Genomic DNA, 22,530 nt, shown 5'->3' on the forward strand with positions numbered 1-22,530 from the left:
GCCTCTGGGGAGGCGGAGGCCCGCGGGGCGGGGGCGGAGCCTGAGGGAGAAAGGTCGAACCATAGGGCAGAAGGAGGGACCTAAAGAGCGACGCGACTTAAAGAGGCAGGGAAGACTGGAGGGCGGGGCTTAGGACAGAGATCCGGCTGAAAGAGACTAACGTGATAGGGGCGGGGTCACGGATCTTGGCGGTGCTGACAGTGGAAGAGGGGGCGTGGAAGGGGAGGAGATAACAAGAGGGTAAGCCTGAGGGGAGGAGTCGGTAGGTGGGCGGGGCCTGTGGAAAAGCAGAGCCCTGGAGAGGGCTGACAGCGAGAGGAGTAGTTCCTATTTTGCACCGTCTGCACGAATGGCTTGGCTAGTACCTGGGCGATGACCGCCCCTCGTTGGCTCGCCAGCACCTGCTGTCTCGTGATCCCTTGGGCACTATCGTTTTCAGTCAACCCAAGGAACATGGAGTGAGGTCCTCTTTGTCAGGCAGGATTCCAGATCAATTAAAACCAGTCTCAGCCCTCCAGGACCTCAGCCCTTATTGGTAGACAATTGCAACGTAGTGTAATTGCCATCGAGGAGCAGCACTTAGCGTGTTATGTGTGTTTAGAAGATGAGGGGAAAGAAGAGCGAAGGGGCCTAGGGAAGCCGTCCAGGAGGAGATGATGTCTGAGCAGTCTTGAGAATCAAGCAAGAGTAAGATTGAGAAATGGAAGTTTCAGATAAGGTCTGCAGTTTAGTTGCAAGTATTGTATCGATGTTAATTTCCCGGTTTTGATCACTGTGCTCTAGTTATATAAGATGATAACAAGGGAACATGGGTAAGGAGTTTACAAGGACTTTTATACTATTTTTGCAACTTTTCTGTAAGCCTAAAATTAGTTCAAAAGGAAAAGTATTTAAAAAGAAAAAGAAATGGAAGTTTCAGCCCAAAGGATCAGCACATAACAAGGTGAGAAAGAATGGACAACATGTGGGAGGTACTCTGGAAACTATAATCAGTACAGCTTGTCTGGAGCCTAGGGAACATGCAGAGGAAACACTGTGAGATGAGGCTGAAGGCACAAACAGAGGTCAGGTACCAGAGAGCTTTGCAGTCTGTGTTAAGGAGTTTAGATTTTTATCCTTGGGATAATAGAGAACTATAAAAATTTTATGATCAGATTGATAAGGCCCAAATTAGAATAGTAAGGATGTAGAGAAATGGATATGTGCTTATTAGGTCACCAGGGCTTGATGACTGGATGAATATGAAAGGAAAATAAGAGGAAGGATTAAAAACTGATGCTTAGTTTATAGAAGTCAAACACAGGCAAAACTAAACTACAGGATTGAGAGCCAGGATAGTGATCACCCTTGGAAAAGCGTTGACTGGAAGAGGACAGAGTAGGGCTCTTGATGTGAGTGCTGGTTCATGACTGTGTTCACCTTGTGAAATTCATCAAGCTGTGTACTTAGGAAATATGTACTTTTCTCTATGTATGTTCTGGTTACTATGCTGTGTAACAAATCATCCCAAACTTAATAGTGTAAAAAAATGGCCATTTTTTTATGCTCACAGATTCTGGGAATTTGAACAAGACATGGCAGGAATGGCTTGTCTCTGTTCCCTGATGTCTGGGACCTCATCTAGAAAGTTCAAACGTGTGGCGGGTGACTTGAGGCTGGTGGCTGGAATCATCTGGAGGCTTCTTCACTCACATGTCTGATGCTTGAGCTGGGACTGTCAAACAAAGTACAGACACCTGACTGCTCCTGTGGCTTGGGCTTCTCACAACGTTGCAGCTAGGTTCCAAGAGGGAGCATCCTGAGAGGGAGCTTCCAGACAGTGAGTGTTCAAAGAAAACCAGAAGGAAGCTGCATGGACTTTTATGATCTGGTCTCAGAAGTCACACAACATCATTCCTGCTATACTCTATTGACTGAACAGCCACAAGGAAGGAGCATCAAAGAATTTGTGACTATTTTTTTAAATTGCCACAATGTTATACAATAGTAATAATAATAAATCCTGGTGCTAGGTATTTTGGCTGATAAGCCAGAGATAGGGATTATAAGAGAAAGAGCAGATGGGGGAAGATAATGAGCTCAATTATGGAGCCAATGGGCTGAAGGTGACTGTGGAATGTCTGAGTGGGGACATCCAGACAGCAATTAGTGGTATAGGTAGGTCTGGAGCTCAAAGAGAGTCCTTGGGAGACATTAGATGAAAAAGGAGATCCTGTGGGTGACCAAGATTGATCAGAGAGAGTTGGGAGGATGGAAAGAGAGGAAGACCTAGGACAGAGTCCAAAAAAACCCCAAAACAGGGGGGGTGGACACAGGGGCTTATGAAAGAGACTAAGAAGAAATAAGCAGAAAACCAAGACATTATGGTATCAATAGAAGCCATGGGAAAAGAGGATTTCAAAAAAATAAAATAAAATGTTGGAAACTATAGATGTTCCTTCCAAGAAACTCTCTGAAAACACAAATCTAGCCATATATCACTTAACCGTGCAAAACATTTCATGAGTTCTTCATTGCCTTTAGATAAAATCCTAGCTGTATAACACGACTGACAAAGCTCTCCCTGAGCTGTCCTCTGTCCACCATTCAGCCTCATCTTTTACCACTAGCCTCTCAGGTTCACTACAAAAACCAAGTGATGTTCGCGCAGTCACCCACGCTTTTTGAAATCTCTAAGCCTTTGCATACTCTATACACTTTGCCTAAGTGCTCTTCACTCTTCCATCTTACACTTGACTAACTCCTATTCATCCTACAGAACCCAGTCTCAATTAGGACCCTTTCTATGTACTGTAATAACCCTCTGTGTACCCACCTAACAGAGTACCCATCAGACTAATGTGTAATTGCCTATCTACCTGACTCTTCCCCCCTACCAGACTGTGAGTTTCTGGAGGGCAAGGAATGTGTTTCATTCCTCTTTTATCCCCGATACTTAGCACAATATTGGCCTGGCACATAGCAGGTGTTCTGATTATGACTTGTTGACTGAGAAAGATGATAGTAGTGAAAGGGACATCAAGCTGAGGGAGAATTTTTAGGATCTTTTTGTGTGTTCTGGTATGGGAGGTTTAAGCATGTTCACAGAAAGGGAAAACTGAAAGAGGTTGAGGATCTAGAAAACACATGACATAACGGGTGAGATCAGGCATGAGAGGTAACAAGAAGGGAATGAGGGCAAAAATGCCACAGGATGGCCCCCATCACACTCATCCAGCAGGACGGAAGTAAATAGGGTGCAGGTAGTGGAAACAGAGCTCATATCTGATGTGACAGGCATTCTTTGTCCCTGGAGACTAGTTTAGCACCTGACACAAATGAGCCATTCAGTGAATAGTTGTTCAGTGAATAAAAAATGAGGTGCGAGCAGGGAACTTGCACAGGGTTAAAACAGAATGAATTTCTGAGCCTACACTGGCACACAGGTCTCCTGACTAGAGGGCCCCTGTGTAGTTCAACTTTGAGGAAGGCGGAGGGAGACGAGGCATAGCCTTAACGTCTGAGCCATGCACCTCCACCATCTCCAGGGACCCCATTAGAGATGTTTAGTTGGGCAGGTGTAAGCCCAGGCCCTAGAAGAGGGGGCGGAGCTCTGGAGCCACACTGCCTCCACCCCTTCAGTAGCAGCTCGCCCTGGTTGTGTTGCTAAGAGCTTCAGAAGCCAAAGACGGAGGAATCGCAGCTGGAGACCAAGGGCAGCTTGGCACTACCCCCACCTCCTGAAGCCACCTGCAGGCAGAGGCCCTGGATATCTTACACCCAGGGACCAGGCCACAGAACCATGCACCAGGACAGCAACGAGAAGACGACAGAGTCCAGCAGTTCTGCCCCAGCCAAGGCCAGGTGAGAGACCCCGGTCCCCTGTGTAAGATCTGTCTGCCTCACCAGATGGAGCCTGACCCTTCTTTGCTGCTCCCAGTCACAAGCGCAGCACTGAACGGTGAATAAATGAAGCACAACTTCCCCTCTTGCCCACAGGAAGTTGCTGCCTGTCCTGGACCCATCTGGGGATTACTACTACTGGTGGCTAAACACTATGGTCTTCCCAGTAATGTATAACCTCATCATCGTCGTGTGCAGGTTCGGCGCTATGGGAAGGGCCCTAAGCAGAGACCAGGGCTAAAGAGTGAGGCCCAGGGATTCCCTGGTGGCGCAGTGGTTGGGAGTCCGCCTGCCGATGCAGGGGACGCGGGTTCGTGCCCCCGTCCGGGAGGATCCCACGTGCCGCGGAGCGGGTGGGCCCTTGAGCCATGGCCACTGAGCCTGCGCGTCCGGAGCCTGTGCTCCGCAATGGGAGAGGCCACAACAGTGAGAGGCCCACGTACCGCAAAAAAAAAAAAAAAAAAAGAGTGCGGCCCAGGAGAGGGGCGGGTCCCTTGCACGGGGCTGGTGTAGGGGCGGTGTCTATACGAGAGCCCAGCGCTTAATGCTCAGCGGCTGCGGGAGAACACCTAACATACAGAGGGCGCCCTGAAGCCAGTCCTTTCTGTCCCTGCCACGCAGAGCCTGCTTCCCCGACTTGCAGCGCTATTATCTGGTGGCCTGGTTAGTACTGGACTGCACGAGTGACCTGATCTACCTACTGGACATCGTGGTGCGCTTCCACACTGGTCAGTGAGTCTCAGGACTGACTTTTTCTCCATGTTCCCTTCCTAAAGAGAGCCTCTTAGTAACAAGAAAGTGACTCCCTCCCTGACAGCACTTTCACATGCCTCTATGTTTACGGTATCCCTGTGCTCACCCCAGAAACCCTGGAGCAGGGTTAAGCCGGCCCCCACCCTGTCCCCGGTAACTGTCTCCCCGGCCTGCCCTGGCCTGCCCACCCTCAACCTCGTTTCTGGAGCAGGCAGATGCCCTGACTCCACCCTATATCTGACACCACCCACGGCGGCCCCCACTTCCCCCACCAGGATTCTTGGAACAGGGCATATTGGTGGTGGACAAGGGTAGGATCTCGAGTCGCTACGTTTGCACCTGGAGCTTCTTCTTGGACCTGGTTTCCCTGTTACCCACGGAAGTGGCCTACGTGAGTCTGGGTCCGCACACACCCATGCTGAGGCTGAACCGCTTTCTGCGGGCGCCCCGCCTCTTTGAGGCCTTTGACCACATGGAGACCCTCACAGTTTACCCGAATGCCTTCCGCATCACCAAGCTGATGCTTTACGTTTTTGTTGTCATCCATTGGAACAGCTGCCTATACTTTGCCCTGTCCCGGTACCTGGGCTTCGGGCGTGACGCCTGGGTGTACCCCGACCCCGCGCAGCCCGGCTTTGAGCAGCCGCGGCGCCAGTACCTCTATAGCTTTTACTTCTCCACGCTGATCCTGACCACCGTGGGCGATACGCCGCTGCCAGACCGGGAGGAAGAGTACCTCTTCATGGTGGGAGACTTCCTCCTGGCCGTGATGGGTTTCGCCACCATCATGGGTAGCATGAGCTCTGTCATCTACAACATGAACACTGCAGATGCAGCCTTCTACCCAGACCACGCCCTGGTGAAGAAATACATGAAGCTGCATCACGTCAACCGCAGGCTGGAGCGGCGAGTCATTGACTGGTGAGGATGCTGGGGTTCCAGACCAGGACAGGGAGAGGTGTACTGGCTAGAATCTGAGGAAGGTGGCTGGGTTCTTATTGCCTGGTGGGTCAGGCAGGGCATTCAGGATGTGACTCATTGGAGGGTTCACTGGGTGGGACTTGGAAAAGGATTTCCTCCACTAATTGGATTTGGACTTAGGGTGAGGGGTTGGATAAAAGATTGACAGGGAGAGGAATTCATACATAAGGAAGGAAAACCCAGAACCCAGGGAATGGGAACTGCCACCACCTGGTAGGACTCAGAAGGTCCTGGAAGAGGTAAGAGGGAAAAGCAATACTCCTCAGGGGATAGCCAACAACAAGATGGTTGACTATGTCATGGAGTCCATACTGTAGGCTAAACAAAGGGAAGTGTCACCAAGTTGGGGACCTAGAGCAGAGGATTGCTAAAGAAGATGGGGCTTGGTGACTGAAGTAGATATCGGTGATATGGTACAAGACATCACTGAATGGTGGGTGAGTAGAGCCTGACAAGAGCTAAAGGGTATCCTAGTCACTGTTCACTGGTGGAGGCTTCCAGGCCCTGGGTGAGGCAGAAGCTGTCAGAACATATCTCTGACCAGCAGGTAGTGCATTAAAGATGTTTATCAACCAACTGTCAAGTATTCCCATGACCCCTGTGAGAACTCAGTGTGGTTGGGTTCTTGGCTGAGGCTGAGCTGAGAGCCCTGATGGAAGACACAGAGGGAGGCACGTAGTGGGCTGGTGAGGACTGATGATGTACCTTGCCCTCAGGTACCAGCACCTGCATATCAACAAGAAGATGACCAATGAGGTAGCCATCTTACAGCACTTGCCTGAGCAGTTGCGGGCAGAAGTGGCCGTGTCTGTACACCTGCCTACTCTGAGCCAGGTGCAGATCTTCCAGACCTGTGAGGCCAGCCTGCTGGAGGAGCTGGTGCTGAAGCTGCAGCCCCAGACCTACTCACCAGGCAACTATGTCTGCCGCAAGGGGGACATTGGCCGAGAGATGTACATCATCTGAGAGGGTCAGCTGGCTGTGGTAGCCGATGATGGTGTCACTCAGTATGCTGTGCTTGGTGCAGGGCTCTACTTTGGGGAGATCAGCATCATCAACATCAAAGGTGGGCATGCCATCATTCGTTCTGGAGACAGGGCTAGGGGAGGGCAATGGGGACAGCAGAACCCCATGCTGAGACCAGGTGGTATTTCAGAGCCTACAGATTAAGGACATCTGGCCCTTGCCTGAGCCACTAGAGGGCTCAAGAGAAGAGCAGGACAAGGAGGGTCTGTTCCCTGAGAAGAGGCTGAGCCAAGGTCAATGAGCAGGGTGGGTCCTTGGAAGAGAGAGTTGACCTGCTCTGCAGATAGCCACCCAAGGCACCAACACATCAGTGGAAAGTGCAGAGATAATAACAATCAATAATAATAATAATGGCTAATATTCATTGCATGCTTACTACATGCCTTGTTCAAAGTTCTCCACATGTACCAACTCATCAAATTCTCACAGCAGCTCTATAAAGTAGGTACTATTATCCCCATTTTAAAGGTAAGGAAATTAGAGCACAGAGAGTTTGGGGAACTTGTCCAAGGTTACACAGGTAATAAGTATACACTCCTGGGGCTGTGTATACTTATTACCTGTGTAACCTTGGACAAGTGGCTAAACAAATTTCTCATAGCCAAGTGGAAAGGAAGGTAGAAGGAAGGAATTCCTATTTACTGCATCAACTCCAGTCCAGGCCAGGTACTGCACACTGGCTCATTTGTTCCTTTTATCAGCCTGTGCAGTAAGAGTTGTTATACCTAATCACAGGTAAAGACACTGAGGCCACAGGAGATGGGAAAGACTGAAAAGGGGGTGAGAACACTGGATGTGCTCTCAGTCTGGGGATCTCACTCTCCAGTTGTCCTAAATGCCTCACATCTTCCTCCAAGGACCCCCTCAAGACCCACGTCTTGTATGTAGTTGGCCACTGTTTACCTGACTTTGGACAAGTCACTTCCCTCTTTTAAGCCTCAGTTTCCTCACCTACCCAAGAGGGATGATATTAAAAACGCAAAGAGTTATTTGGGAGGATTAAATGAGCCATGAGTGAGGCACCCAGTGCAGTGCCTGGCACATAGCAAGAGTTCAACAAACGGTAGTTCCCTTGCCCCTTCTAAGGTCCTTCTACCTCTGAGACGTTGCAGCATTCAGACGAACCTATCTTCCCACCCACCACCCACCAATATCTTTCTAAAATGCAAATGACACCATACAGTTCTCCTGCTTAAAATATTTCAATAATTTCTCACTGTCCTCAACACAAGGTCTGGACTCCTTGCCAGGGCTACGAGACCAGCATGACCTGGCTCTCTCCATCTCTCCTCATACCCTGAACTTCAGCCTCCCTGGACGACTTACTGTATTTTGTAACCACCTGACTCTTTCCTAAGTCCATCCCTCTGCCTAGCTGCCCTCCCCACCCCCTCCCCTAGTTACCTCCTACCAGTCCAGGCATCAGTTCCTCCAGGCTTCCCTAAATTCTCTGCCTTACAGCTTGTCAGGGGCTCTTTGCCTGTCTTCCCACAGTACCAGATGCACATCTACGCTGCATTGGCTACACTGTTACATAACTATCCCCTTAAATGTCTAAGTCCTCTAGACTGTGAACTCTTGGAGGCAGGTCACTGATACCCACCCAGCACAGGGCCCAGTCCCTACCCAGTACTCTACTGGATGAAAGAATTAATGAGGCAGGAAGAGAGGCTCCAAAGCACAAATGTGGAAGTGGGGGTCCTGGTTCTGGAGGGAAATGCCCCCTCATGCCCACCCTGACTAACCGCCCACATGTCTGCCTGTGGCCACAGGGAACATGTCTGGGAACCGCCGTACAGCCAACATCAAGAGTCTAGGTTATTCGGATCTGTTCTGCCTGAGCAAGGAGGACCTGCAGGAAGTGCTGAGCGAGTATCCACAGGCCCAGGCCATCATGGAGGAAAAGGGCCGTGAGATCCTGCTCAAAATGAACAAGTTGGACGTAAATGCCGAGGCAGCTGAGATCGCCCTACAGGAGGCCACGGAGGCCCGGCTGCGAGGCCTCGACCAGCAACTCGATGATCTGCAGACCAAGTTCGCGCGACTCCTGGCTGAGCTGGAGTCCAGTGCACTCAAGATGGCCTATCGCATCGAGCGGCTGGAGTGGCAGACTCAGGAGTGGCCAATGCCTGAGGAACTGGCCGAGGCCGACGATGAGGGCGAACCTGGGGAGGGAACGTCCAAGGATGGAGAGGGCAGAGCTGGCCAGGAGGGACCCCCAAGCCCAGAGTGACCCCATGGCTATTCCCCAGACCCCCACCACCAAGTGAATCCAGAGTTGTAGGAAAGCCTGCCTGCAGAAACTCTGCCATCCTGTCTGCTAGGTTACAGAGATGGGAGTGAATTAGGTATGTAGATGCACCACCTAGAGATGCAGGAGTATAGCACACATTTATCCCCTGCTCACCCAGCACACATACACACACACGCACGCACACACACCTATTTGCATATATCCACACTGGCCGTGAGACTGAAATCCATATAAAATGCTCTGGAGTTCCCCTTCTCAGAGCACACATGCTTTCTCACATAGATACGTCTTATACCCACATCATATATGCACATTCAGTCACACACCTCATAAACACACATATACTGAGAATCACACATCAGTACACACAGATGCCTTCCACAGGTTTGCGCACACTTGTGAGCGCACAAAAGTACTCCCATAACCCTCTTGTTCCAAGATATCTTTTAAATGCCCCTCCGTATGGGAGGTTCACAAGTGTACCCTGCAAGTAGCACTTCAATAAATATTTGCTTCCTCACTAAGCATTTATGGGGCTGATGGGAAAACGCAAAGCCAACGTGGTCCAGGATGAATTCTGTCTGAATTCTCGGTTACAGGGGCAAGGGGCACAAGCTGTGTAGAGTTGGTGGGTTTGATTCAAAGAGGCGGGAGTACCTGATGAATCAAGAAGCACTGAGCCGGGCTTCCCTGGTGGCGCAGTGGTTGAGAGTCTGCCTGCCGATGCAGGGGACACAGGTTCATGCCCCGGTCCGCGAGGATCCCAAGTGCCACGGAGCGGCTGGGCCTGTGACCCATGGACGCTGAGCCTACGCGTCTGGAGCCTGTGATCCACAATGGGAGAGGCCGCAACAGTGAGGGGTCCGTGTGCCGCAAAAAAAAAAAAAAAGAAGAAGCACTGAGCCAAGGCAAAGCAGGCTTATGCATCACACTGCTGTAAGTGTGCACATGTTTTCATAGACACATTCACATATACACACTGACCATTGCATCTCACAGCAGAGTTTGTGTCCTCAACCTCATGAGCTCTGAAGGGTTTGATCTAGCTTAGTAAGCCAAAGGAAATACCTCTGATCCTTTTTCCTTCCTTTGGTTCAGCCCTGGAACCTGAGGCCAGGGCTACCTTGCTCTCGGGACTGATTCCAAGGGGAGAATAGTTCCCAGGACTACTCAGCTGGCCCTGTCCTACCATGCTGGTTCTCAGAGCTGGCCTTTGTCCTGTCAGGAACCCAGCCCTCCTCCTCTATACATTCCAAGATATAGGGTGGAGAATAGAGACTAGGTGGAGTGGAATATCATGACTGGGAACAACAGGAGATGAGTGTTTGGGGAGTTTTGGAGAAACTTGTACATACTTAGAAGAAGGTCTGCAGGTTTGGGGCTGAAGAGGTGTTATAGGGTCTGTGGAGCAGAGTCAGGTGTCATCTCTGAGTCAGATTCACCCTTGCCACAACTCTAGCTCCTCCAGGGCCTGGCAAGTCTTTGGGTGTGGGCTGTGCCAGGTGGTATTTTAAAATGTGCCTGGAATTTAATTTATCAATATCAAACTGATAAATTAGTATTACACTGATTGAGTGATGACACACTCAGAGATCAATGCTATTGAAAGAAGAATTTATTACTTACAGTCCTCAACAGGAGGGGGCACACTGTGCCATGCAGGGCCACATGGGGAAGCACCAGCGTTGGTCAGGAGGCAGAAGGAACAAGAAGAAAACATGGGTAAAAGAGCCTTTATTTCTATAGTGGTAGCAAGTTTTTAGGTGGGGCCATCCCCTATTCGGTAGGAAGCAAAACACAGTTTGGGGTCTTGTGGTTGAAGTGTTTGTAATATGATTTTCAAGCATCCATGAAAGATCACAGGGGAGATGTAAACAACTTTGGTCATTAATTTTCTCATGATTTCAAGATGTTGAATCATCAGTTACAGAATATCAAGAATGATTATTACAGGTAGTACAAAAGAATGTAGGGTAGGGCCCCCAGTGCTGTGAGGGCAGGATGTGTGGGGAGCATCTGCTAATGTGTTGTCATGGAGACATTCCCCAGAGCTGTTGGGGTCCTCTAAGCTGATCAACCTTTTAGATATGATGCAGGACTCAGACATGAAGGACCTGAAACAAAACTTTTTCAAATAGCCATAGAAACTGAGGCTGTGGCTGGAGCCAGGGTGTCAAGAGAGATTATGAGGGTCATTGCACATTAAGTCTTTTTTTTTTTTTTTTTTTTTTTTTGCAGTACACAGGCCTCTCACTGCTGTGGCCCCTCCCGCTGCGGAGCACAGGCTCTGGACGTGCAGGCCCAGTGGCCATGGCTCATGGGCCCAGCCACTCTGCGGCACGTGGGATCCTCCCGGACCGGGGCACAAACCCCTGTCCCCTGCATCGGCAGGTGGACTCTCAACCACTGTGCCACCAGGGAAGCCCCACATTAAGTCATTTTAAAATGTGTGGTTATTTTTTGATAGCCTCCTCACAAATTATGAGATCCATCGGATTGTCACTGTCTGTCTGGATTATCACTGTATCCTCAGAGCCAAAACAGTGCCTGGCATGTGGTAGGTACCTAATATATATTTGGCAACCAAACAGATGGGAGTCAAAACAGGTAAAGGCCCAACATTGGAGGAAGACGTGTGTCAATTTCTCAAGAGGTTTTCCTACCATCTCTACCTTCAAATCATGTTGAGATAGAATGGGTGGGTATGCAATGAAGGCCTTTTTAGTGGTTCCTAATGGATTTGGGGTGCTGAGAATAAGCTTTTCATTGATAAGGTGCACACCTGTCCCAAGAGAAGGCTCTCTTAGAACAGGTGGCCCTGCCACCCCATAGAATCCTGGTCTATAGAACAAGGAGGGTAATAACTGGCCATCTTGCCTATCTTGGATGCAGAAACAAAATTCTTCTGGAGTCAGCTGTGCATCTTGCTGTGCCTCTGCTTTTCCAGGATGAGGAGATCAAATTCCTCCTGGTAGAGCCACCACACCACAAGACATCTTGAATATCAGCAATACCATGCTGGGGTCCTCTAGTTGTGGAGTGACTTCTGTGTGGAAGACAGTGTTTTGACAACTTGGGATCAAGCTGCATAGAGTTGAGTCAGGATGGGCAGAAGGGAACACATTTTTAAGTTCCTGGAATCACAACAACAAAACAACAACAAAAATAATCTTTAGCCCAAAGAATATTACTTACTGTGTGTCAGTTGCTAGGCTAAGTACTTATATATGTGGCAAGAAACTTCACTGAGATATTCACTTGGGTTTTGTTCATTTTATCCCTCCTCTCATCATAAGAAAGTACCTAAATCTTTGTATCCCCTTGACTTAAAGCTTTTTGAATTGCAGCATCAAAAATAGAAATTTCCAAAATGGGAAACGAATTTGAAAAAGAATAGATACATGAATATGTATAACTGAATCACTTTCCTGTACACCTGAAACTAATACAGCATTGTTAATCTACTATACTCCAATATAAAATAAAAAGTTAAAAGCGTATATAAATTTTCAGAAACTCTCTGCCCTAGCTTTTGTTTGTGAAAATCAGAGCTCTGAGGTTTTCACAAAAAATTCACCTAGGGGTGAATTGTGCCCGATTGTCTGGGAGGACTGAGAATTGAGGAAGCAGAAGCTTATGGACTTCTGAGGAAGGAGATTCCCCAAGACTAAGAAAAGGAATGGGATTCTTCAGCATTTTATTCGTTTTCTTATGCTGCTGTAACATATTGCCCCAAATTTAACAGCTTTAAACAGCACTGATTTATTATCTCACAGTTCTGGAGAAGTAACACCAGAGGGCAAAGACAATGGAGTAAAAATTCTACCTATCATAGGGTTTCTGGGAAGGAAAGCAGCCTGGACCCCACTTTCACCCCAGACCCAGAATAGGGAACACTAAGAATTGAGTCTTTGGAAACTGGAGAAAGATCACCTTGCCCCAGCTCACACTGGAGCCTCAGAGCAGCACCCTTAGGGGGAGCACAGGCTTGAGCGAGGTGCATACCTTCATAACCAACATGGTCTGACTGCCAGAGGCCCTCCCCCTCTGCAGCTATTCTGTCCAACATAAAACCCCCAGAGACTTTTATAAGACCCTAAATTTGGAGGAAGAGAGAATGGAAAGAAAGTCACAAAACACAAGTGAGATTAAATCTTCTGTAAGGTAGGTGGTTAAACACTTAGATGAGAATTGTCTGATTTAGAGAATCAAGTAAACGTCCAATTTTTTAACATACTGTTATGGAATCACTTATAACTGCTCTATATAAATTATCTCATTTGGAAATTTAAATTAGCAATATTAGGAAATTTAGATGATTTTATGCTCATTTTTCCAAATCAGGAAACAAGCCCATGGGGCAACTAAAAACATTACATATGATTTATTGTAAAGCTATTTTATGCCAGGTCCTGGGCTAAGTGCATTGTCTCAATTAATCTTTACAACTATGAGAAAGATGTTCGTCTTTCCCCAGTTTGAAATGAGGAAACCAAGGCTCTGGGAGATTTAGATAACTTGCCCAGTATCACAGGGCCCCTAAGTCACATGGAAAGAAACCGAGGTCTGTGTTACTGTTTCTTTTAGGGAGATAAGAAAAGGGACTACCTCAGCTTGAGGTCAAGGCCAGGCAAGCTCCTTCTTTTCTTGAGAATGTTGCAAGCTGGAATGGTGGCAACAAGTAGTAACCAGAGAAGGAGCCAGAGGTGCAGAGCAGAACCTGTGAATCACCAGCAAGCCTGCCCAGCGTGCTGAAGTGTGACCTCAGGGCTACTGCCAAAGACAAGGGACCACCCACTGCTCTGGAGAAGAGCTGCCAATTCCAGCTCTCTGCCCACACACATGCAGCTGTGGGAGGAGGGCAGGTGTTGGGGAGTCACCGCCAGATTCCTACAGGGGCGTCAGAACTGCTCAAGGGCCCTCCTGCTGAGAGCCCAGCTGCCTCTGGCTTACCTCGTCTCCCTCCCGCAGGATCTAGGGCCTCACCCACTTCCCTCCTTGGGTCACTAACCTCAGGACACCTTGGCCTGGCTAAGATTTGAGATGTACACTCCTCCTCAGTGTTCCCAGTTAGCTATTCCCCCCACATTAGCTTCTTTGGCCCACGTACTTCACCTTTTCCTTTTTGACAGTTTGGCTGCTGGCCCCAAAGAGAGGTGGAAATAAAGTATCAAGTTTGGGAGGAAATCCCATTCCTAGCCAAACAGGCCATCCAGCCCAGGGAAGATCTGGTGCAGACACTAGGAGCCAGGACCAGGAGGCAAGGTCGGTGGATTCCAGCTTGGGGCTGAAGCTAGGGTTTGGCTTGACGCTTGGATTAGAAATGGATGGTCAAGCTGGACTGGAGCTGGGGTCAGGGCATGGCCCAAGTCAGGGCAGGTATTAGGCTGGCCTAAAAGCACAACAGATAAGAAAGAGTTTGGAGCCAATCATGTGCTTGTAGGCCAGTCAGAGTCAGATTTTAGTTCTGAAACATTGCTTACTGGCTGGGGGACTCTTCACCTCCTACAAAATCGTTCAAGGTTGTTGAAAGCAGTGCTTGGGGAATTAAAATGTAAATGAGATAAGAAATGTAAACTGTCTACCAGTGCCTGACAGATAGCGAATGCTTAATAATGAATAATAGCTATGACCATTACTCCTATCCCTCTAGCAGCTTATTATGCCTTTGAGGACCCTGAGGAGCACAGGTTGTGCAGCCCTGCCCGGCCCTGGGCCTTGGGGCTGTGCTGGCAATGCCAGGTCTGGCCAGCAGAGGGCGCAGGGCTCTCCTTTCCTCCCTTCCTACCAGCTCCCTCCCAGGCCTTAGGATTGCATTGCCTTGCAAAGCTGGGAGAATTCCCCAGGGAGAGATGGAATCTTAGAGACAGAATCTGGGTCTCGACTGGGTTATGAAAAAACTTATTCAGATGTTAAAAAAAAACTAAAATGCAGCAGTGGTGATGCTGAGAGACATTAGCTATGCCAAATCAGAGCCCAAGGCACCTGGTGGGGTCTACACTATGGAATGGCTGGGATCATTCAAGACTCCCCTACCCGAGAGCTTGAAAACTCCTGTGCTTTTTACGCAGAATGCATGGGCCCTCTGTGTGTCTGGCATTGCCTTTCCGGTTTCGGTACCTTGGCCTGTTGCCCTCAGCCTTGCCTTTCACCAATAGGTTTCACAGGGCCACAGAGGCTCAAATGTATTCCTGGAAGCCCTCTATCCATTTGACTTCCTGGGTGAGCCTTCCTATGGCCATCTTAGCCCTCAAGTGAGGCCCTGACCTGGGGGATCCAGGCCTGTCTTGGCCTACCTGTGAGAGCCACATCTGAAGCCAAATGTAACCCTCCAGCAGGAGCCAGCCCCCAGTGTATGCTCTGCTCGCCCCAGCATAAGGCCAGCCTCTGGAGGGCTGCTCCCGCCCCTGGTTTCTTTCCTCTAGCCAACATCCCTGCCTGATCTGGCTCCAGGCGGTGTGTCTTCTCAGCCCATTCCCTCTTTGTTGAATTATGCCAAGAGAAGGGGCTTCTGCGTGGGCAGGGAGTGCGTGGGCAGGAGCTCAGCACAGAAGAATATCTGCACATCACAGAAATGCTGAGAAAAGAAGGCCTCGAATGGGGAGGGGAAGAGGCAACCTGATCAGCCACAGGGGGCAGGGGCTGAGCCAGTGGGCAAGCTGGCACCCCAAGGACTAAATGACTGGTTCCCCTCCTAGCACTGGATCCCAGCTGCATGTGTGTCAGGGCCAAAGGTGTGGAGGCAGAGCGTGTTCATGACCCTCACACCACCGTGTGTGAGCACTGGGTTTCCCAAGGAAAGTGCTGATGTTTTGTGGACCTGCAAGCTAGCTGGAAATAGGTCCTACCTTATAAAGCAGGTTATGTGGCTGTGCATTTGACACTATGTGCTCCTCTCTTTTGTTCTTTCCCTTGTACATTTACTGACATGTTGTTTAAACATTCCCCTCTTATCTCAACTGTGATATGGAATATTGAAAGAAGGATCATGTGCCCACCTTGGGCAGTAACGTGGGTGACTGAGACTTCCCCAAGGCAAAAGTAGATTGTTCTAAGCCACAAGAGTCAAGGAGGTGGGCCAGCACCCCCTGCAAGACACACACACACACATACACACACACACACACACACACACACACCACACAGAGGCACCAAAAACCAAAAAACTGACGATATTGACAGGTCAAGGCCTGAGTCAAAAAGGCAGCTTCCCTGAGGACTGAACTTGGCCCTACTTCAGGACCTCATGCACTTGCTTCCTTGACCTCTTAGGTTTCTGACTTGTTCTGGAACAAGGGTCCAAGTCTCTGTCCTCTGGCATTGATTTTGCGTTTCCCTCCTTGCTCTCATCTAAAACTCCCCTGTTTCCTGGCCCTAAGCAATCCCATTCTCTCCAAATGTTGGCTTAACTCTGGCATGGATAGAATTTCCTGATTTTGAGAAATGAGCTTTGACCCTCTTAGCAGTGCATTTTCATCCCTCCTCCTCCCTCCTCTGCTCATGGTATGTCCTCTTTCCCCACTGTATCTATGACTTGGTTTTTTTTCCTCTTTACAAACCATCTTCTTGAAACAGTTTATACCCACTGTCTCCTGGTCCTCACCTCCCATCACCCAACTGCACTTAGTTAGAGGGGAGAATATGAGCAAGGTACGCAGATGATGAACAATATGGAAAGCACCATGAAACAATAAGCAACTCAAGGTTCCTTGAGCATAAAGAAAAGATAGAAATGAGAGTAATGTGGGGAGTGGTTTGAGAAAATGTTGGAGAAAAGGACAGACACCAGAGCCTTGAAATATAGACAAGCAAAACGGCAATTACAAGACACGTAATTGTAAGAATTACTGTAATGAGAGATACAGGTGTTACAGAAGTACATGGGTTAAGAGGCACCTAACCCAGATATGTGGGGCTAAGGAAAGCTTCTCAGAGGAGTTTTCGTCCTCTGTAACTCCTTTCCCAACATCAGCAAACTGCTATATCCTCAACTTTGAACACCCTCTCAACTCCCATGTTAACTAAAACCAGCCATCCCCTAAAGATAGTATATCCTTCACAGAAAGGGGTGGTTTCTCATCCTCTCATAATCCATGTACACAGATTTTGGGATCCTCTGCCCTCACCAATGCTGCTTCTTTACTCTCAATAGACCTCTGCTCTTTGACACTCGTATGTTCATTGTGCTACCCTCTTCCCTTCCTTATTGCTGATGACTCCCAACCTTCTAAAGCCTACTTATTACTCATTTAAACTTTGTCACCTACCTCATAGTTCTGTCTTCTCCATGTCCAGCTGAGATTTTGTGGCCCGTCATTTCACGCTTGTCCCTTTGTTTTCCATCCCACCCACCTGGTAAAATCTCAACTTAGGAGGAACTGAACCATCAACATTCTCCATACTTGCATCCAACTGTCTGGGCTCTGCTGGAGAAACTGATACCACTAGAAATTCACGGTCACCAATTCTTAAGTGGGTCCTCAACACTCTCCTAATTATCTTACTACATTCCTCAGATGTCCACTTTCCCTTTCCCATTATATACAGTTTTATTAAACCATCTTGACTCCTAAAATTTCAGTCCTATACACACACACGCATACATATACACACCACTCACTGTAAACAGATCTCCAATTTCATAGAGAAACCAGAAACTATCAGAAAACAACTCTCCACCAAATCTAACACCCACTGTCTTAAGCTACAGATCAAGTTGCTATGATAAAAAAGAGAAAAAATTGTAGAGCCTTAAGATTGTAGTTTCTTTCTTTTTCATACAAGAGAACCAGAGGTGGCAAAATGACTTGAGCTTGTAGGAGACCCAGGCCCCTTTCATCTTGTTACTCTGCCATCCCTAGTGTGTGAGGGATGCACACTTCACTGCATGACTGAAAGTGGCTTATCCACATCCACAGTCAACCTGCAAGAAAAGTCAATGAGGAAGAGAGAGTTCACTCTTTAAGAACTTGATCTGGAAGCTGCACTTATGACTTCCATCCACAACCACTGTCTAGAATGTAGTCATTAAGCCACACTTAGCTGCAAAAGAATAGTCTAGGAAATATACTTGTTATCTGGTTGCCATGACATTTTCATCTACATACTTGTTATCTGGTTGCCATGACATTTTCATCTATAATTATTCTCTTCTACTAACTTCTTACAATTGAGTCTGTACTCCCATCAAAAGCTAGAACCCTCCACGCATGCACTGGGTTCCATACTTCCCTACCTTTTCTCAGGAACCTTGCATTAGTGTCTCTGTCTCTGTCTCTCTCTCATTTCTTCAGTCTTTTCTACACATTGCAGTAGTTCCATCTGCCCCTAAAAACATTCTAGTTCTTCCATCTTAAAAATCTTTCATTCCACATCCCCCTCTAGTTACTACCCTCTTTCCTTTCCTTAATAACTATTCTTCAAAAAGACTTGTCTAACCAAGGGGGGAAAGTGGGGAAGGGGGGTTGCTGTGATGAATTGGGAGATTGGGATTGACATATATACACTAATATGTATAAAATGGATAACTAATAAGAACCTGATGTATAAAAAAATAAATAAAATTAAATTTTTAAAAAAAACCTTGTCTAAAGTCACTTGCTCCACTTTCTCCCATGACATTCAGTGTTCAGTACATCTGATCTGTCTTCCGTCTCTAGGACCTCACCAAAATGGCTCTTTCTGTGGCCAAGGACCTCCAGGTCCCTGAATTCAGAGAACATTTCTCATCCTGTTTTCTTGGTCCAGGTGCAGTGTTTGATTCCATTCAGCATGTCTCCTTTTGCTTTCATGATGCCTTGCTCCCCTTGTTCTCCTTTCACCCCTCTATATGCTCCTTCTTGGTCTCTTTTGCAGACTGGTCTTTCTCTATCCAGCCTTTAAATAATGGTCTTTTCCAGACTTCTGACCTGGTTCCTCATTTCTCCTTATTCAACATACTCTCATTAATTCTATGGTTTACGTTACTTCCTTTACAAGCTGGTTATTCAGCTTCCTACTGGAATTCCTGCTTAGATGTCTAATAGACATCTGAAACTTTACTTATCCAAAATGGACCAGATTCCCTGGTGGGAGCTGCTGTCTGATAGCTACTATTTTCTCTATGAAGTGGGAGGCCATGTTACTTGTTGTGACTGAAGGATAGTATGTGTGTGTGTGTGTGTGTGTGTGTGTTTGTACATATGGGCTGTCACCAGGGTAAGAGATGAAATAAGAGATTTTATAAGTCAAGAAAATTTGAAAAAAATATTTTGTAAAATGAGAAAAAGAAGGTGACCAGTGAAACAATAAAACTTATACTGGGAAGCAGCGTACTAGGAGCACCTGAATTCTGACTTCCCAAATCCCTGGCTTTGAATTGTGGCTTTTTTCACCTAGTAGCTTTGTGGCTTTGGGCAAGTTACTAAAACTCTCTCTGAGCCAGTTTTTTCATTTAAAATAGTGATCAATAATCTTGCACCCAAATTTGTAGTTCTTTGTGAGGATTAAAGATTATATGCTTGGAACATAGTAGGTGATTATCAAACAGTTCCTATGCAGTTCCCAGTTGGTCCCATTCCTTAAGTTGCTCTCCACACCAGCTGCCACTACAATATTTCCAAGTCTTTCTAAATTTTAACAAATTTCCAATGCCCTCACTTCTTCCTTGCATGGCTTGCAAGGGTCTGCATTTGCTACCTCCTGAGATGAGAGGTGTGTTATTTTCTATTTCTATGGTAACAAATTATCATGAATTTGGTAGCTTAAAAACATCCATTTATTAGCTCACAGGCAGTATGGCTGGGTTCTTTGCTCAGGGAGGATATCACCAAGCAGAAGTCAGGATGCCAGCCAGACTAAGTTCTCTTCTGGAAGCTCTGGGGGAAAATCTGCTTTCAGGCTCATTCTTGTCATTAGGAGGATCCAATTCCTGTGGTTGTAGGACTGTGGTCCCTAGTTTCTTGCTGGCTGTCAGCCAGAGATGGCTCTCAGCTAGAGGCCACTCTCAGGTACTTGCTCTATGCCCTCCTCCATCCTCAAGCCAACCACAGCCACCCCCATTCCTTGCCTCATGGCCCCCTCCATCTTCAAGCCAGCTACAGTGTATCAAATCTTGTTCCTCAAATCTCTTTGACTTCCCCTTCTGCTGCCAACCAGAGAAAATTCGTGGCTTTTAAAGGATTCATATGATTTAGTTAGGACTAGTTGGATAATCTCTCTATCTTGAGGTCAACTGATTAGCATCATTAATTACATCCACAAAATCCCTTTTGCCATGTACCATAATCTTAGGAGTAGAGTCTCATCACATTCACAGGTTCCACCCACACCTGAGGGAAGGAGATCATACAAGAGTGAGAGTCATTAGGGATCATCTTGTGATTCTGCCTACCCAGGAGGGAAAGCCAGGAGAAACACCCCTGAGAAATGCTGAGACCTTGAGCTGAGATCAGAAGGATGAGTAGGAGTTAATTAAATAAGGAAGGAAAACTTCCAGAGAGAATGCACAGAAACCATGTAACTAGAGGATATACACCCAAAAACTGGACTAAAGGAAGGCCAGTGTCTTCAGTGGAGAGAACAAGAACAACAGTGACTCAAAACAAGGTGGTTAGAGAGATCAGAAGGAGTCAAGACATGCAGGCTTCATAGACACTGTTAAAAAGCTTTCTCGGGCTTCCCTGGTGGCGCAGTGGTTGAGAGTCCGCCTGCCGATGCAAGGGACACGGGTTCGTGCCCTGGTCCGGAAAGATCCCACATGCCGCGGAGCAGCTGGGCCCGTGAGCCATGGCCGCTGAGCCTGCGTGTCCGGAGCATCAGTAAAACGTGGACCACTTAGGAGGCTGGGAGAGTAGTAAAAGAAACAGTGGGGCAACATCAGTGGAGTCAGTAGCTAAAATCAACAGCACTTCATGATGGATTGAACATGGGAGGGAGGCTATTATGTTCCCCAGGAAGCAGACTCTAAGACAGAGGTTACTGTGGAGGATGTTTACTAAGGAGTGCTCTCAGAGTCAACACCGTGTAAGAGAGAGGATGAAAGTGGGATCGGGCAAAGGGAGAAGCTGAGAAGCCCAACAATGACCTCAGTCAACCCCACGAGCAGCTGTGAACATCTTTCAGAGTTGTCCTCTGTCGGGGTGAGGGAGCTGAACCTTTATACCTCTCTGTCGATCAGTCATTGTATGCAGAATGCCCCAGAAAAGGAACATGACCTTAAATGAGCCAGCTTTCTTCAGCTTAGGCAACTCCCAAAGGGGCTGACAGTTGAGGGCTATCTTCCAGCAGCATTCTCAGTGAAGAAGGAGAGTAAATCCTTCATTTTTCGGCAGGAGTCTGGGCTTTTCGTCACAGCCTCCACCACAGGGGTGCAGGAGCATAAGGGAGTAAGGCATTCAGGATGATTTGTAAATTTCCGATTTGTGCATCTTGATGGATGCACTTATGACCGTATGTTGTCATCATTGGCTTACCTGTAATTTTCCCCCACTCGCTTGGGAGCTACTCAGGCACAGACCGTATCGGACAGCTAGTGTACAGCCCTATATCTGGCACATACTTTGCTGAATAAGTAAATGCCCATCTACTTCTCCTATTTCCACTCCCCTTTCCCCTACATTTCCTTTGCTTCCCTGCTCCCACACCTTACCCTCATCCAGTGTGGGAAAAGTCCAGCAGGTTATCTGAGGCCTCACCTGTGCTGGAGCTGAACAAACAGCAAATCAGGCTGCTATGGTGGGGAAGGCAGGTAGTGCCAGGAGAAGGGGGAGGGGGGCGGTTGACAACATTCCCACTGACCTCAGGCTTAAATCCTCCTTCAGTGTCTCATCCCTTATAAACTCAGTGCTAGCTGGACCAGGTTCTCTCCAGAAGACTGATTGGCTAAGCGTCTCTGAATTCCCCATAAACTCAGACCTCATCCCCAGTCTAATGTTCTCTTTGACCGATAACTCCCACCTCTGACAGCTACTGCTGGAGGCCAGAGAATGGAATTCCAGGTCATATCAGAGTTTCTTTGGAATAGAGAAGAATGACATCAAGCAGGGCTGAACCATTAGAGGAGGCAAGTCCGGCCCAAGGAACCTAGCACAGGCCCTGCGCATGCCCCCTTCAGTTTTGTCCCCGCTGCATTCGGGTGCTCCAGCCCCTTCCAGCCCCCTCCCGTGGGAACCTGACGCCCTGCACAGGCTGCTCCACCTGCGCTGAGAACAAACAGGGAGCGTCAGTGTGTCGGGTGCTGAGGGTGGGCGCTGCCTGGAGACCACAGAGAAAGCCAGCTGCCTCCTCCCGGGTTATGCCTGTGCTGGTCTGGGAACAGAAGCATACCCACTCCTGTTTATCCCAGGCAGTTCTCACCACTACCCCGGCCGCCCCTCAACCCCCAAGTCACTCTTCGTCCAGGCAGCCCTTTTCCCCTGCCAGGGTTCCCCAGGGGGAAATGCTGTCCCTTCCCCATCCTTGCCCGCTGAGGAGGGTTCCTTGAGCGCTTCGGGTGGAAGCGTGGGTGCTGCGCCTGAGGTAAGAGGTGAGGATGCGGAAGCTACCCCAGCCCCGAGGCGAGGAGCTGCAGGGAGCTACCAGAGATGGTGTCGCGGTCACTGCGGCCCCTGCGGCAAAGTAGGGAACCCGTGGCGCTCCGCGCGGGCTAAGGCATC

The 22,530-nt window shown here is 48.2% G+C and overlaps 1 protein-coding gene across 1 annotated transcript; it reads left to right on the top strand.

Moving 5' to 3' along the window:
- Positions 1 to 3,781: 3,781 nt before the first annotated feature.
- On the top strand, positions 3,782 to 8,875 carry CNGA4 (cyclic nucleotide gated channel subunit alpha 4). Its single transcript, XM_060105363.1, is given in 6 exon segments — positions 3,782 to 3,843; positions 3,979 to 4,080; positions 4,504 to 4,610; positions 4,911 to 5,556; positions 6,333 to 6,682; positions 8,415 to 8,875. Coding segments are annotated over 6 exon segments (1,728 nt in total).
- Positions 8,876 to 22,530: the final 13,655 nt, after the last annotated feature.

The sequence above is a fragment of the Mesoplodon densirostris genome, chromosome 7 (genome assembly GCF_025265405.1).
Source record: "Mesoplodon densirostris isolate mMesDen1 chromosome 7, mMesDen1 primary haplotype, whole genome shotgun sequence".
Classification (NCBI taxonomy): Eukaryota; Metazoa; Chordata; class Mammalia; order Artiodactyla; family Ziphiidae; genus Mesoplodon; species Mesoplodon densirostris.